The sequence below is a fragment of the Alosa alosa genome, chromosome 2, assembly GCF_017589495.1.
Source record: "Alosa alosa isolate M-15738 ecotype Scorff River chromosome 2, AALO_Geno_1.1, whole genome shotgun sequence".
NCBI classification, from domain to species: Eukaryota; Metazoa; Chordata; class Actinopteri; order Clupeiformes; family Clupeidae; genus Alosa; species Alosa alosa.
The window spans coordinates 1,915,478-1,929,207 of record NC_063190.1 but is presented as its reverse complement, the minus strand read 5'-3'; the positions used below and the strand labels follow the sequence as shown (position 1 = coordinate 1,929,207).

Genomic DNA, 13,730 nt, shown 5'->3' with positions numbered 1-13,730 from the left:
ACAGGCTAAACACATTTGAAAAGGAAGGACTGGTAGCATGCAAGCTCACGGAAAGATTGATTTAAGAACATTATCACAGTGTGTGGCTGTGGCGCGGGCGGAAGACAGCAATTGGCAGGGGAGGGTCATTTCTTTTTTTAACAATTCTGTCGGAGGGTCATTGAACAATTTCTAGCAGGCAAGAGAGGGTCATGCAACTTTTGACTGAAGCACTCAAAATTCCTCCGTGGCCCCTTCAATAAATAAATCTAACAGTCCCTAGATTGCAGCTGGGCTATATGTCTTGGTTCATGTCTGTTAACAACTCATTGCCGCCAAACGATAGCCTATCTCAAGGGTTGCATCCATTACAAACAAACATGCAATGTGAACGTCTGGGATTGGGGAGAGCACTAAATGCTCTACTGAATAAGCACTAAGTCAAACCTTTAAATGAAAATAACTCTTTAATAATAATAAAAAAATTAAAAACGCTAATGAAGTAAACTTGTGACCATCAAAATCGTTTATATCGCCTGTAACCGTGATAACAGGACGTAACAGGAAGGCATTTGGCTGAGCAAAGGAGGTTAATATGCTCCATATTTTGTCCAAATGATGTCTGTCTATCATCGCTGCACTCGGAGAAAACCAGAATGTTTCATTTGTCCCATGTTTCTTTCTATGGGCTGCAAACGGGATTCACTTTCGCAGTTAACCAAATATTTCTTTATTAGGGCAGGGCAGGCATATTTCTGGCTATTAAATTATTTCTAAACCAGTCTGCTAAAGTCTGTAGTGAAGTCTGTGTAGGGTTTTCCAGGCTCCATTTCTTTTTACGAGACACCCTGCTCACTTGAGCCATCTACCGGTTGTTTGGGTTGTTGCAGCGTCTCACTGGAAAAATACAAATTAGAGCCGCGTGATACCGTGTGATCCCACGCGCGGACCGCGAGTGAAGCTGGCCATGTCGAAGCACTGCGCACTGTAGCTGCTCAAACCGTAGGGCTTACCTTTTCCGTTTTTTATAGTAAATAGTAAAATTGCCGCAGAGCCTGATTAAGATCAGCTTTGCTGACTGATGTCAAATCTATAGATGTTTTTTTCTCGGCACACCAAGACAGGAAACAGCGGACCACAGTGTCATTTTAACGGTGCCGATTTCATTCCTGGATTTTTTTTCAACTCCTCAATTTCAATCTTGCTTATTTCAGCGTGCCTTAAGTTGCTCTCTTCCTCTATCCTGTCCTGCTCTTTTCACCACTCTTCCAGACTAAGCCCACCCAGCACATCAAAGTTTACGACAAACTCTGCCATATTGTAGCCGACTGCTCCTTTGTAACTTTGTAATGGTTTTTGTTACAATTCGTCACGCAGTAATACAGAACAAAATTAAGTCAAGGTGTATGTTTATGCTGGATTTTACAACAGCATCGAACGCGATTCAGCCAATTACAGTCAAGGACCGGAACTATCAGTTTTTGAAAACACCATTAGCCTACATCAGGGATTCCCAAACTGTGTTACCTGCCACTAGGGGGTACTTGAGATGAAAAGGGGAATGTCGGAAAAGTGTTAAAAATTATTAATTAATAAATCACAAATAATTCATAAATAATAAAGAATTTCGAATCGGGTTATATTGATATGGAAACGTGAAATTAAAGGAAATCAATTGTAAACTCTATGGCAGGCAATATTTTCATTAAAAAATAAGCTACCCACAATGCATTTGATTTCCTGCGGGCAGAATATCTGGCGCGTTAGTTTCGTCAGAGCCCGTTTACGGAGAGCCGGATCACTCCCTATTAACTCCATTGTACCTGCAATCTGCTGCAGTTCCGCTTAGGGCTTATCACAAATAAGTGCAAAAACAATGGGGTCTATGGAACTAGACGGTTAAATGTGTCTCTTTCACCTGGTTGTCGCTTGAAAGATTGATTGTGGTTTCTGCAATATGGATTATAGGTCAAAAGTTGAATGAACGAAAGTACTTACGCCCTTTCGATTTTTACAGGTTGGGTCGTTGTTGCCCACAACACACTAGCTTTCTGCTAATGAATGACGTCATTGACACATTTGAAAGGCTTTTTAGAACAAATACTACAAATACTTTTTAGAAAAAATACTCAGCGGTGTGTATTTTCTCTGTCCCCTCTTTTTCTGGGCAAAAAATTATATCCCGAGAAAAGTGGATTTGAGGGGTACAGCTTCATAGACCTCCATTCATTCTGCACTTATTCGTGAGCGCCCTCATGTGGAACCAGAACAGGAACTGCAACCAGTTCAGAAATCGGAAGTTTCCCGAGAGTGGCGTTTCTCCCCTTATAAGACATTCTCTGGTTTCGTGGAAGTATAGGCTAGGTAGAAGGCTACGCAAACATGGGAAAACTGGCTAAGAACAGTGTTAGCACTGTTCAGTGTAACAGTGTAAAACACTGTCCAAAAGGCATAATTGAAGCGATTGAACAGGAGAAGCGAGAGAAACAGAGCAGGAGACGGGTAACGATGGGATGGGGGGCAGAATGATGAAGGTGGAGGTGGAGCGCAGAGAAAAAAAAAGAAAGGAGGAGACAAAAGACTGCGCTAAGAAAACGAAAGTAGCCTATGATTAGGCATATGGCTAGGCTTCACATGGATTGGGAGACAGACTGCCCAAAGCCACAGTGCGTGGTCTGCAGTGAGGTGCTATCTAACCAGTCTAATGTTGTTCTCCACACTGTTTTTTTAGCGTGAGAGCTCATAGACTAGTTGCACATTTTGATTTTGTTATTTGTTATCAATTAAATATGATACCTGGAATCATAGTTCGAATTACTGGGGGGTACTATACCCCCCAATGAAGACCCAGTACCCCCCAAAGAGACAGAAATATTAGTTTTGGGGGGTCAGATAATGTTTCTGATATTGTGAAAAAATATCGTTACAGTTACAATACAAGTCAACTCCTATTTTCACTGTAGGAACATTTTAATGTAAAGCGATTTCAGACACCCCTATTGTGGACCGTACCATTTCTAACCACCGTGGCGCTAGAAGCAACTGAGATCGAGAACCACTTCAACTTTTCAAGCAAGTGTCAACATTGCATGACAAAACGCTAGTTAAATTCCTCCAGTAGGCTAAATTCAGTTTGCTGCTGTCGTGCATGGGTAAATGTAAGTTGCTAGCTTGTTGAAGATTTTACTACCTTCATTTATAACGTGTTTTGTTCTTTCATAGCTCATGTCATGTCTTCATACATTGAATTACTGGCTACTTACCTGCTACTTACCCACTGAGGCTAGTAAAGTGGACCTCGGTTAGTTACCAAGGTTAGTTAGCAAGATTATTTAAATCAAGCTTTACATTGTGGTGAGGTAAAATCGATTGTCATTTCCAAGGAGATGAACTCCATAGCCTAGGTGTTCATTCTCATTTTATCTTGAATAAATTATTGTGCCTTTTTTAAATTACTTTGACACAGATCCTGTGTTTTTATATTACCGGGCACAAGAGGGTCTGATGTAACTAAGCCTACATATGTTATAACATCAGAGAAACCTGTGGAAACATAAAAGTAGCCTAGGCTAAATATTATGTGCTAGAATTCGAATTTGTTTTTAATTGGTTGGTATTGTTTTTACATTCTATTATTTCATATTTTTAGTTTGATGAATGTAGTTTCATCTGAGAACCCTGATACTATCTTAATGAAACTAGGATTTTATTTTATTCAAAGAGACACTATGAGGAAAAGGAAAAGGCACACATCAGGTTTTTGGTGCTAAAAGAGTAAGCAGGAAATATTAACACTAAGATCTACAAACAATTACATTAAAAGTGTAGGTGCAGTTAGGTTTTATACACTGTTCATATGTGTTAAGGACCCCCCAATTCCAGTTGCTGCTTGCTGCTACTGGAAGAAACTGGAATCCATGCATTTCCACTGAATTATTTTTGGAATCTGATCCCTTATATCATACCTGTTCATTCTTACTCGTTGCTCGACTTATCGTGACTCAATGTCTCAATGTCTCGTTTTAAATGTCAGGGCCCTCGGAAGTCTACCAATGAAGTGTAGAGATACATTGAGCCTCGTAAATGGGTGTAAAACAGTGATTTATTTGCATGGCTAGCCCGGGCGTCAAGCACCACTATTGAAAAAGCTGTTGGTAGCATCGGCTAACTACCGCCAGATTTTGGAGTGCAGGGGACAAGCCGAGATGGGCTATGAGACATACGTTCACACTCGGTATCATGTTTCAATACACTTTAGGTCAATATCACACTGGAATTCTCCTTTAACACAAACTACTATTTTACTGACTATAGACCCTTTCAACAATAAAAACAAAAACAATGCTTGAACGTTCTATTTGGGTCCCAATCTACTTTTTCTGCATTAAGATAACATGGAATGTTAAAAAGGAAGTCTTGTGGGGCCAACTATGATGCTGATAATGGAACTCTCTTGAAAGGGTCTATAGACATAATAAGCATGTTGGCCCTTTATGATGATGAACCCAGCATTGACCTTCACACCACAAAATACACCTTTTAGTTTAGGATTTTGCCGTGGTATTGAGAGCGAGACAACAAGTCTCTTCAAGCTGATCCAACTCTCTTTTCATGCCTTCTAAAATACCTTCGAACTACCTAAACACTTTTTTTCAAAAGCAGCTGCGATGTGTCCTCTATGCTGCCTAATACCCAGAAATATGTGCAGCAACTCTCCCAAACTGCTGTGTAAACATATTGAATGATGGAATTCTTCTCATAGCTGCTGATTGCAATGAAATATCATTTTATTGACATTTTATTTGCTTAGATTTTTCAAAATCTAGCTAGAAGAAAACACTACTATGATTATACCGTCATTGTAACCATTGATAGTGTCTGTTGTGATTTATGTGCTGTCTGTCAGCCAATTTTCTAACGTTAATCTGCTAGCTTACATAAAGTAGTTTAATGTTCTTGCTGCATGCCAATGTCATACCACAGTCTCATCGTTATCTTAAAAGTCCGAAACCATCATTCTTTGAAGATGCCTTAACTCTAAAGTCATATCTTATCTGCAGACATGCAAAAGAGTAGATGCCATCTGTTTGGAACACACCATACATTCTCAAGGTTGACAGTTTTTTTGTAACATTTGGCCATATATTCTTTTAATTTTTTCTTACATTTTCATAGGTTGATTCATATCTCAAAACTACAATCTGTACTACCTGATTGGCTAGTGAGAAAGATTGGTGTTTATCGGTCATTCATTTGACCATATACCAAGTGAACCCAAAAATAATACCATAACAAGCTGTCTGTGAAAACATACAAAATGTAGTAAAATGACGTCATACAAGTCCCATGTCTAATTTCTGTTTGGCATCGGCCCCTCATAAAGGTGCAGCTCCTAGAACCTCCTCCACCATACCTAAAGATGGCAGTGTTCCTGTAACATCAGGAGGCTCATTGTCCACAGGGACCATAGGTAGTCCACGGGAGAACAACCTCAGCGCTGAAGAGTTACGCAGGAGGAGACAAGCTTACTTTGACAGGCATGTATTTGTGTTTGTATGTGCTTGCTTGTGCAAAATAATTACAACTGTGTTAAAGCTACAGCTCATCCTACAGTTACAAATATTTTACCATTTCAAATATATTTTACAGTTACAAATCAATGCTCTACATACACAAAGCTGTCCTATAGTTACAAATCTTTTCTACAGGTACACAGACATTTGTGCCACATTAGGGATCACACGTGTGTAGTATTGATGAGTAAAAAGAGTGATAAAAAATAATATTTTGGCGTTTTGTCTTAGTTTCTCAAAGGATACTCCAACTTTCAATTGAGGCAAATTTACTGAGAAGAAAGAAATAGACTGCATAAGAATGAAGAACTAATACAGAATAAATAATTTTGTAGACCTAATGAACTAGTGTGGTCCAGTTTTCTGTCCAGAGTAATGTTTTGTAATATGCTGGTGTGGTTTTAAAATGAAATGTCAATTTGAAGGTGACAATGTCTTACTCCAACAAATGGTTTAATGTCTGACACTACACTATGGCAGTGACAGTTGGGGGTCTAATATCTGATTGATAACTGGCAGTAGGCCTGCACGATAAATCGTTATAAAATTGTGATCTCGATTCACCCCTGTGCGCGATTTAATTTTTAAATGGCTTTGATTCTCATTTAATTTTACCAGGTGACTGCATCACAAATGCTACTACTTTTTTCTGTGAGTTTTAAAGCGCTCCCAAGCGCTGCAATGCTCTCCCTTCTCTCACAAAGTGCTCTAATATATTGACTTATTTTTTCCATAGCAGCACGCAGTGATTGCTTATTTAAAATATAGGTTAGCCTAGATACATTCTTTCATTGTGGAAATAGAGCATGCATTCTCTCCCTGCACTGGTCTCCCTCAAATAGTTTGGCTTCAGGCCGCACCGCTTGTGCAAGGACTTTTCATGCAGACTACTGTTGCGGTGTAGCCTAACAATTTTGATGCATTCAAGTTAACTTTGCAAAGTTAGTATAGCCTACTTATCAGAACGTTGTTAATTGTGTTGTCAATTGCAAATGCTAATTTATTCAACGTCTCTCTACTGAACTACGTGGCTTAATTTGCTAAGGACGTAGAGAAACCACCAGTTTGATAAATGAACAGTAGTGGAGAAATAACCTAAAAAATAATCTGTAGGCCACTGCAAAAAACATTGGGTACTAGTGACAAGAATCAGCCAACCACTCAGTCTCAAACCGAACTGAATGGCCAGTTGAATGTTAATGCTCTAAAAGGCAAGCAGTTCAAGAGTGCCAAGAAATCATTCTGTTTTTGATACTGTACTTAAATTGACAATTGACAAGCTCCATTTCTCTAGAGACTGAAGCTGTAGCTGCAGTATGTTGATTGACATGTTTTAGTTATGTAAAGATATGTTCAGATAGAGCCTGTATCAGGACCATATTTAGTTCAATGTGTTATATGTAGGCTACTATTTTTGGTAGCCTACTGTACTTAAACGGCCAGTTTTTTCTTTATTCATTGAAGCCTCTATGTTTACAGGCTCGTGACGATGCACAATGTGCTATATGTGCCAAAATCTATGTTTGGTACCAAATTGTTTTGTTTTGTCATTGTTTATGTGTGCAATAAATATTACACTGAGGGAGAAAAAATCGTGGCAGAGAATCGTGATATCAATTCTAAGCTAAAAAATTGTGATTCATATTTCCCCCCGAATCGTGCAGGCCTAACTGGCAGTTATAGAAAGTTGAAGATGTGAAGATTCCAGTCTCAGACAGTGTGCATTTAGGCCATGCCAGTGGAGAAAAGTTACGGATTCAAATATCCTAAACCAGGTTTAGGGTACTATATTTCTGCAGTTTAAGTAGTTCGGCTAACCACAGTTGCTAAAGTTAGCTATTGTTAGCATGTATCCACTTTTATTAAAGGCTAATTATTGATACTCCAGATTGACAACTCATAAAACTTAGTTTGTGATTCAATACTAAAAACATAGAGAACCCTAACATTTTGATAAACCTTTTAATGTCAGCCCCAATGGCACCGACCTCACTCACAGTGCCCCCCTCATCCCTCTCATCCCCGTACTGTACAATCAATTTTATGCACCATAACATGAAGCACCATAGTAATATACCTCGTTTTAAAGCTAAGAGTCTCAGGAATCGATCAATGTTAATCTATGACGATGACAAAAAGTGTTTTGTGCATTACTGCATTTGATTAAAAACACTATACATCTTATCAAACTACTATAAAATGCCCCCTCCACCCCCTTGTGAAGCCGTGACTCTCTTACTTTCAATGTAGATCAGATAAGGATGCCAATATCCCGATACGTCATACATGGTCTTGAAATGTCGGTAAGAATCTATAGTAGTGGAATATACAGTGGGTCCCCGTTAAGTTTGGACGGGTTCCTTCAGGAATCACGATCCCCATTTTCTCAGCAGAAATGGCACAAACTGCAGTTGACACAAACAACCACAAGGTGTCACTTTGGAGTTCTGCCACTACTATTTTTGATGCGACTTGACTTACTGCTTCCATGATGCAGTTTCCAAGTCAGTAGAACAATCAGAGAAAGCTGAGCCATTACCAAACATATATGATAATACAATAGCGTGAGTTTATATATGTTATACCCTATTTGTCACGGTTACTTATAGATTTGATAGTGTAACGATAAGTTTATAAGAGCATAAGAGACTTTCAGCGGGGCACGGAAACTTAATTTGATCACGGTAGTTTAAGCTTACACTTGACAAAACATTCTAATATGAAAATGTAGATGCAATTGTTGTAAGATGGTGCAGCTCCTTTAAGAAAGCACCGTGCAAAAAAGTAGAAGTGCTGGAGCGAGTCATATTCAAAATGCAAAAAATAACACCGCAGATAAAACCAATTATCCTCATTCATTGCAACCGCAGCATGCCTGCTTGCCGACGTTTAAACAAATAAGATATCAAAGCACCTTTTGCGTTTGAATGTAACACGAAAAAATGTTTAAACAGCTGGACAAATGATTTAGCTAATTGATTATAGCCTGTACACCAGCAATTGTTGAACATTTGGAAAAAGATCGCTCAGCTGTTGCCACAGTCACAGGCAATGTAGAAACAACATGAGAGCAGTAGGCTACACACTTCCCCGAATGTGGATGTTACACTGTCATAATCTACCACCAGCCTTTTGGCAAGTTGAAAAATAGATGACTTCTGTGAAATCTCTGCTTTAAAGCTAGACCTAAATGAGAGGAGTTCTGTTGGGAATGTCGGTGCAATGTCCATGCTATAATGGTCTGACAAACGTACTGCCTTTTCAAGCAGTTCATCATCACCTGCGAGTTGAAGGATCATAGGACGTAAAGACTCAACCACATAACAAGTTTTCCGCATGCTTGCACATCTTTGGGAGAGCTGACTGATTATGATGTCCAGGGTTGCATTAAATACCTGCACTTTGAAGTATCTCTCTGCATCGGTTAAGCGTTCATCTTCCGATAGTTCGTCAAAGTGACGCTTCACTCTCCGTGCTCTAACATTTTCAAATGTACTCTGAACCCCCATTTATTTGCGAGTGTCTGGCGCTTGTAGCCTTGGCCTGGCCAAAGGCACGCAGGTAGTCAGAAAGGACCGGTATAGAATTTTCCAGCAATTGCATTGCGGGGGTAGCGACGGAGGTCACAGGCCCTGGTGCGACTGCACTTGCTGCACCTACTAGGCCTAGTTACGCCACTGCGTGGAGCGCTAATGTGTCTACTGTAAATCATTCATGTGTGAAAGTCATTAGGCTAGAAGCGCTAATGTGTCTAAGCTCATTAGTCTACTTTCAATAGGCCTACTGTACAGCCTGAGAGGGGGAACATAACCTATAGCCTAGGCTACTGTAGAGTAGGCCTACAGTAGGCTACTGTAGGCTAAACAATCAGTTGTGAAAGTCTGCAACTAAAAGTTTCCTAATGGAAGCTAACGTGTCTATTGAGCTCATTAGCCTACTTTCAATAGGCCTATTGTACAGCCTGAGAGGGGGAACATAACCTATAGCCTAGGCTACTGTAGAGTAGGCCTACAGTAGGCTACTGTAGGCTAAACAATCAGTTGTGAAAGTCTGCAACGAAAGTTTCCTAATGGAAGCTTAACGTGTCTATTGAGCTCATTAGCCTACTTTCAATAGGCCTATTGTACAGCCTGAGAGGGGGAACATAGCCTACTGTAGAGTAAACAATCAGTTTACTTATTTACATTTGTTTAGTTAAATCCAGTTTTCTACTCTATCTCCATGATATGCTTAGCCTATAGAAAGATCTAAGTCGGGAAAGTGCTTCAGAGAAAACGATTTATTGAAATAATGAACAGTCTACATTCTACAGTCTAAATTTAAAGCACGTTGAATCCCTGGGAAGATCTGGGTGTACAGCGGAGGAATTCGTTGATCTTATTGATGCAGTCCTTCAGTTCACTCCTCCCCATAGCAGGGAACTTTTTAGGCTATGCATTTTAGGCTACCCCTTCTTTGCATTTTCCGGTGCCACTTTTTCCGACACTTGGCTGCAAGCTCCCTCCCCACCCCACCCCTTCTTTCACAAGCAGTGCAGCTTTCTGAAGCTGGTGCCTTTGAAGCTAATGTAACAAATACCACCAATATTGTTGTGTGGCAATAAAAGTATCCAGGGTTTGCGCAAGTAGCCTAAATATATAAATAAATTAAGGACATACAATCCTTAACATGAAAAAGCTTTAACGTAGCTTAATGTCCCAAACAACAAGTCGTTTTATGCTCATTATAAAGAAAGTTTAACGTGTCCCAAAAAACAGCTGTCAATTAATCACCAAACGCCAAGAGGGTTGAGTCTGAATGACACCGAAGTTTTAGACACTGTGTTTTTGAAGTTAAGAAATATTTTCGTAATAAAAAAATGGTCATTTAACCAATAAAGGCTGAAAATGTACAGTAAAACTAGGCTATACAGTACATGCAACCCAGCAGAAGACTATTATAGGCTATTGGCAAATCATTGAGCATCATTCACACATTGTATTCTGCACAGTCTCTACATTGGGAGCTTAATGTATAGGCATACTGTAAAATCATTCAAAATGTGTGAAAGTCATTAGGCTGGAAGGTGTCTACTGTCAGTGACTAATGCGAGAGTTCTGTGTTGTAGGCTATGCATTTTTCCGACACTTGGCTGCAAGCTCCTCCCCCACCCCCTTCTTTCACAAGCAGTGCAGCTTTCTGAAGCGGTGCCTTTGAAGCTATTGTAACAAATACCACCAATATTGTTGTGTGGCAATAAAAGTATCCAGGGTTTGCTTAAGTAGCCTAAATAGGCCTATATAAATAAATTAAGGACATACAATCCTTAAAGCTTAACGTAGCCTACATGTAGATTAATGTCCCAAAACGTCAACAAGTCGCTTTTATGCGCCATTATATATGGATTTCTATGAAACGTCAAAGCACCATAGAACAGCATAGAGCAATGCAAAAGAGCAAAAAGAATAAAACTTTTTTTTGTGCTGACAACTGCACCAATTCAAACACGATGGTTAGAGAATGTTAAATATGTTCAATATCCCTAACGGAATGCATGTCTTAGCCAAAAAATGACAAAATACGATGTTATGTTAATAATGCAAATGAACGGCACACTTTGAAATATAGTCGAAATGAGATGTTATCATCACTGAGACAACAGGGGTATACAATAAAATCCGATTGTAGCTTACAGCAGCCGCTATTTAGGTTAAGTTTATAACGCTGTGGACGGGCCACCAAGCGTCTTCTGCCCCACGGCTATGGCACAGTCTTGAGTGACCGGATTCGCTTTTCCTTTGTCATATGAATGCTGCCATTTTGTTAACATTACTGTTAAGGAGATGCTGTAGGCAAATGCTATATTTCAACCTCGTTAGTGTCAGAACTATTCACAAGGTTTCTGGGCAGCATTTTTATGTTCTGTTAGCGTTTAACTTCTCATGACTACCGACAAAGTAGCCTACTGCCAGCTGACGAAGCTCTCATTTTAAAACATTACTGAGACAGGCACTATACAATCAAGAAATCTTGCCACTGAATCCAAAACTATGTTTAACATTATGTACAAAGCTTAGGCTACAGTGGATTAGCATGTTGCAGGGGCTGCTAAAAACAGAGAAACGCACTGAAATCCTTCGGCCAATCACAGCCCTTGCTGTCGAATGCGCCACCGGGTTCGACCGTTGAGGCACAGCGGACTATGCTGCCCCAGCTGCTGCAGTTGTCCTTACATGTCACCCAGCTGCGTGAATCACCATTATCGTGAATGAAGTGTCAATTTTAACGGGGACCCTCTGTACATGTTGTTTTATTCATAATACGTTGGTAGATGTATAATCCATCTTATACAAATACAAATATTTAGAAACAAATAAATTTCAAACTTCTTCTTTCCGTGTGCTTTCCTTGGTCTGGAAGGTGCATACTTCCTGCTACACTCACATATCAGCGTGATCACGTGACTCTCCCAGTCAGATTGAACCCACCCATGTGTCTCTGTATTTCGTTGCCAGTACATCACAGAGTCACCCTGACTGTTTCTGAGAATTCTACTGGGTCTAAGCTTTCCAAAGGTACCAGGCATTTGAGGATGGGCCAAAGTATGTGGGAGCAGTGCCCTCCTATGTAAATGATGTGCAATGTCGGGCAAAACTCTCAAAATGAGGCTGAAATTTAAGAATATAAGTTGCTTAACCTAAACAATGTATCATTTACGAAGATTAAGAACTGCAGGTAAGGAAAGCTTTAGCCGACTGGTTAAGTTACGTGTACAGTATTTAATTCGCTGTAGAAATGCATAAATACTGTAATCGGATATGCCTCTTTCTAAGCTGTACTCTGTTGTTATATTGAAGTGAAGGGGAAGTACCCAGAAAAGTCTGACTGATCAGCATTTTTAATGTTCTGCCTACACAGGCAGTCTCAGCTCCAGACACAAGTCACTGCTTCACAGCAACAGGACAGTAAACCCACAGGTATGACCACAGACACCACCACTTTTTGATATGTCATCATCAATGTTAACTGAACTTTAAGTTACTGGGACAGGCCCAAGTCACTTTCTTCAAGTTTTATATTTGCTTTAGTTCTGTGAGCAATTATGACTGTACTGGAATTGGTCAAGCTGTATTGTATGCTTTATTGCTGTAGTTTCACTGCTTAGTAAATCTGTTAAGTGCCAAATGTCAAAATGTTGATAAATGTCAGTAGAGCCCGACTGATAATTGGTTTCCCAATATTATTGGCCTATATTAGCTATTTGATGAAATTAGCTTGCATTAAGCGTCATTAAGCATAAACGTGGATACCTTGAAAGTATTGTGGCAATGGTGGTCTTCAAAGAAAAAAACACTACTTGATTTATGACAATTGTTTCATCATTTATTGTATAAGAGCCTTTCATTAGGATAGCTAGGCCTATCTAAACATATTATGTCCCACCTTGATCAAAAGTCTTCAATATGCTAAATATTAGTGTGAAAAATGTTACATTGTGTTTGCTAAAAATGAATATCAGACGATATATTGGTTATCAGTTTTTGAAGTCCTCAAATATCAAAATCGGTATTGGTCTTTAAATCCCCATATCAGTCGGGCTCTAAATATCAGGTCATGATTTCAAGACTTCTGGGTCATTCCGTGTCAAATCAGACAGAATCCAGGAAAATGGTTGCTGCACCATCTCAGATTTTGTTTGTCTACATCAGTGATCACCAACCTTTTTGAGCCCAAGATCCCTGACCTCGCCCTGAACAAAGGCAAGATCTACCTTGAGCGTCAAAAGAGAATTAAAGCTAAAATACTTCCAATTTAAGGCCTTTTATTTAGGCAAATGTATCAGGTCAAAAATATCACATCCTCCACCCCCTTATACAGGCGTCAATGAGATAACAACACAACAGTCTTTACTTGATTTTGAAGATTGACTTGAATACATGATTTTGTTTTTGATTTTCTAATTGGAGTGTTTGTGACAAAACGTCATGATAAATTTGATAATGTTTGATCGCTGTTTTGGTATGAAGCATCTTTCACGTAATGAATGTGCACTCTAGAAAGTGAAAGTAACCTAAGCCTAGGCCTACAATGTGCCCCGTGTCTGTAGCCGTCTGAGCACGTCTGCAATCGAATCGACATTCTTCAAATGGAGAACAAATTCCTGACAGTTCCTGATTGCTAAACTTTCGTTTTCATTTT

The 13,730-nt window shown here is 39.5% G+C and overlaps 1 protein-coding gene across 10 annotated transcripts in view; it reads left to right on the top strand.

Annotated features, from left to right (window-relative positions):
• atxn3 (ataxin 3) overlaps positions 1 to 13,730 on the top strand; it is an 86,705-nt gene that overhangs the window by 59,598 nt on the left and 13,377 nt on the right. For 5 of the 10 annotated variants that reach the window (XM_048270428.1, XM_048270387.1, XM_048270404.1 and 2 more), the window contains exons 9-10: positions 5,363 to 5,516; positions 12,450 to 12,508. In XM_048270428.1, coding sequence (XP_048126385.1) covers positions 5,363 to 5,516; positions 12,450 to 12,508 — 213 coding nt within the window. The remainder of the gene's footprint in view (positions 1 to 5,362; positions 5,517 to 12,449; positions 12,509 to 13,730) is intronic. The other 5 variants (XM_048270460.1, XM_048270435.1, XM_048270443.1 and 2 more) reach the window with 2 other exon arrangements.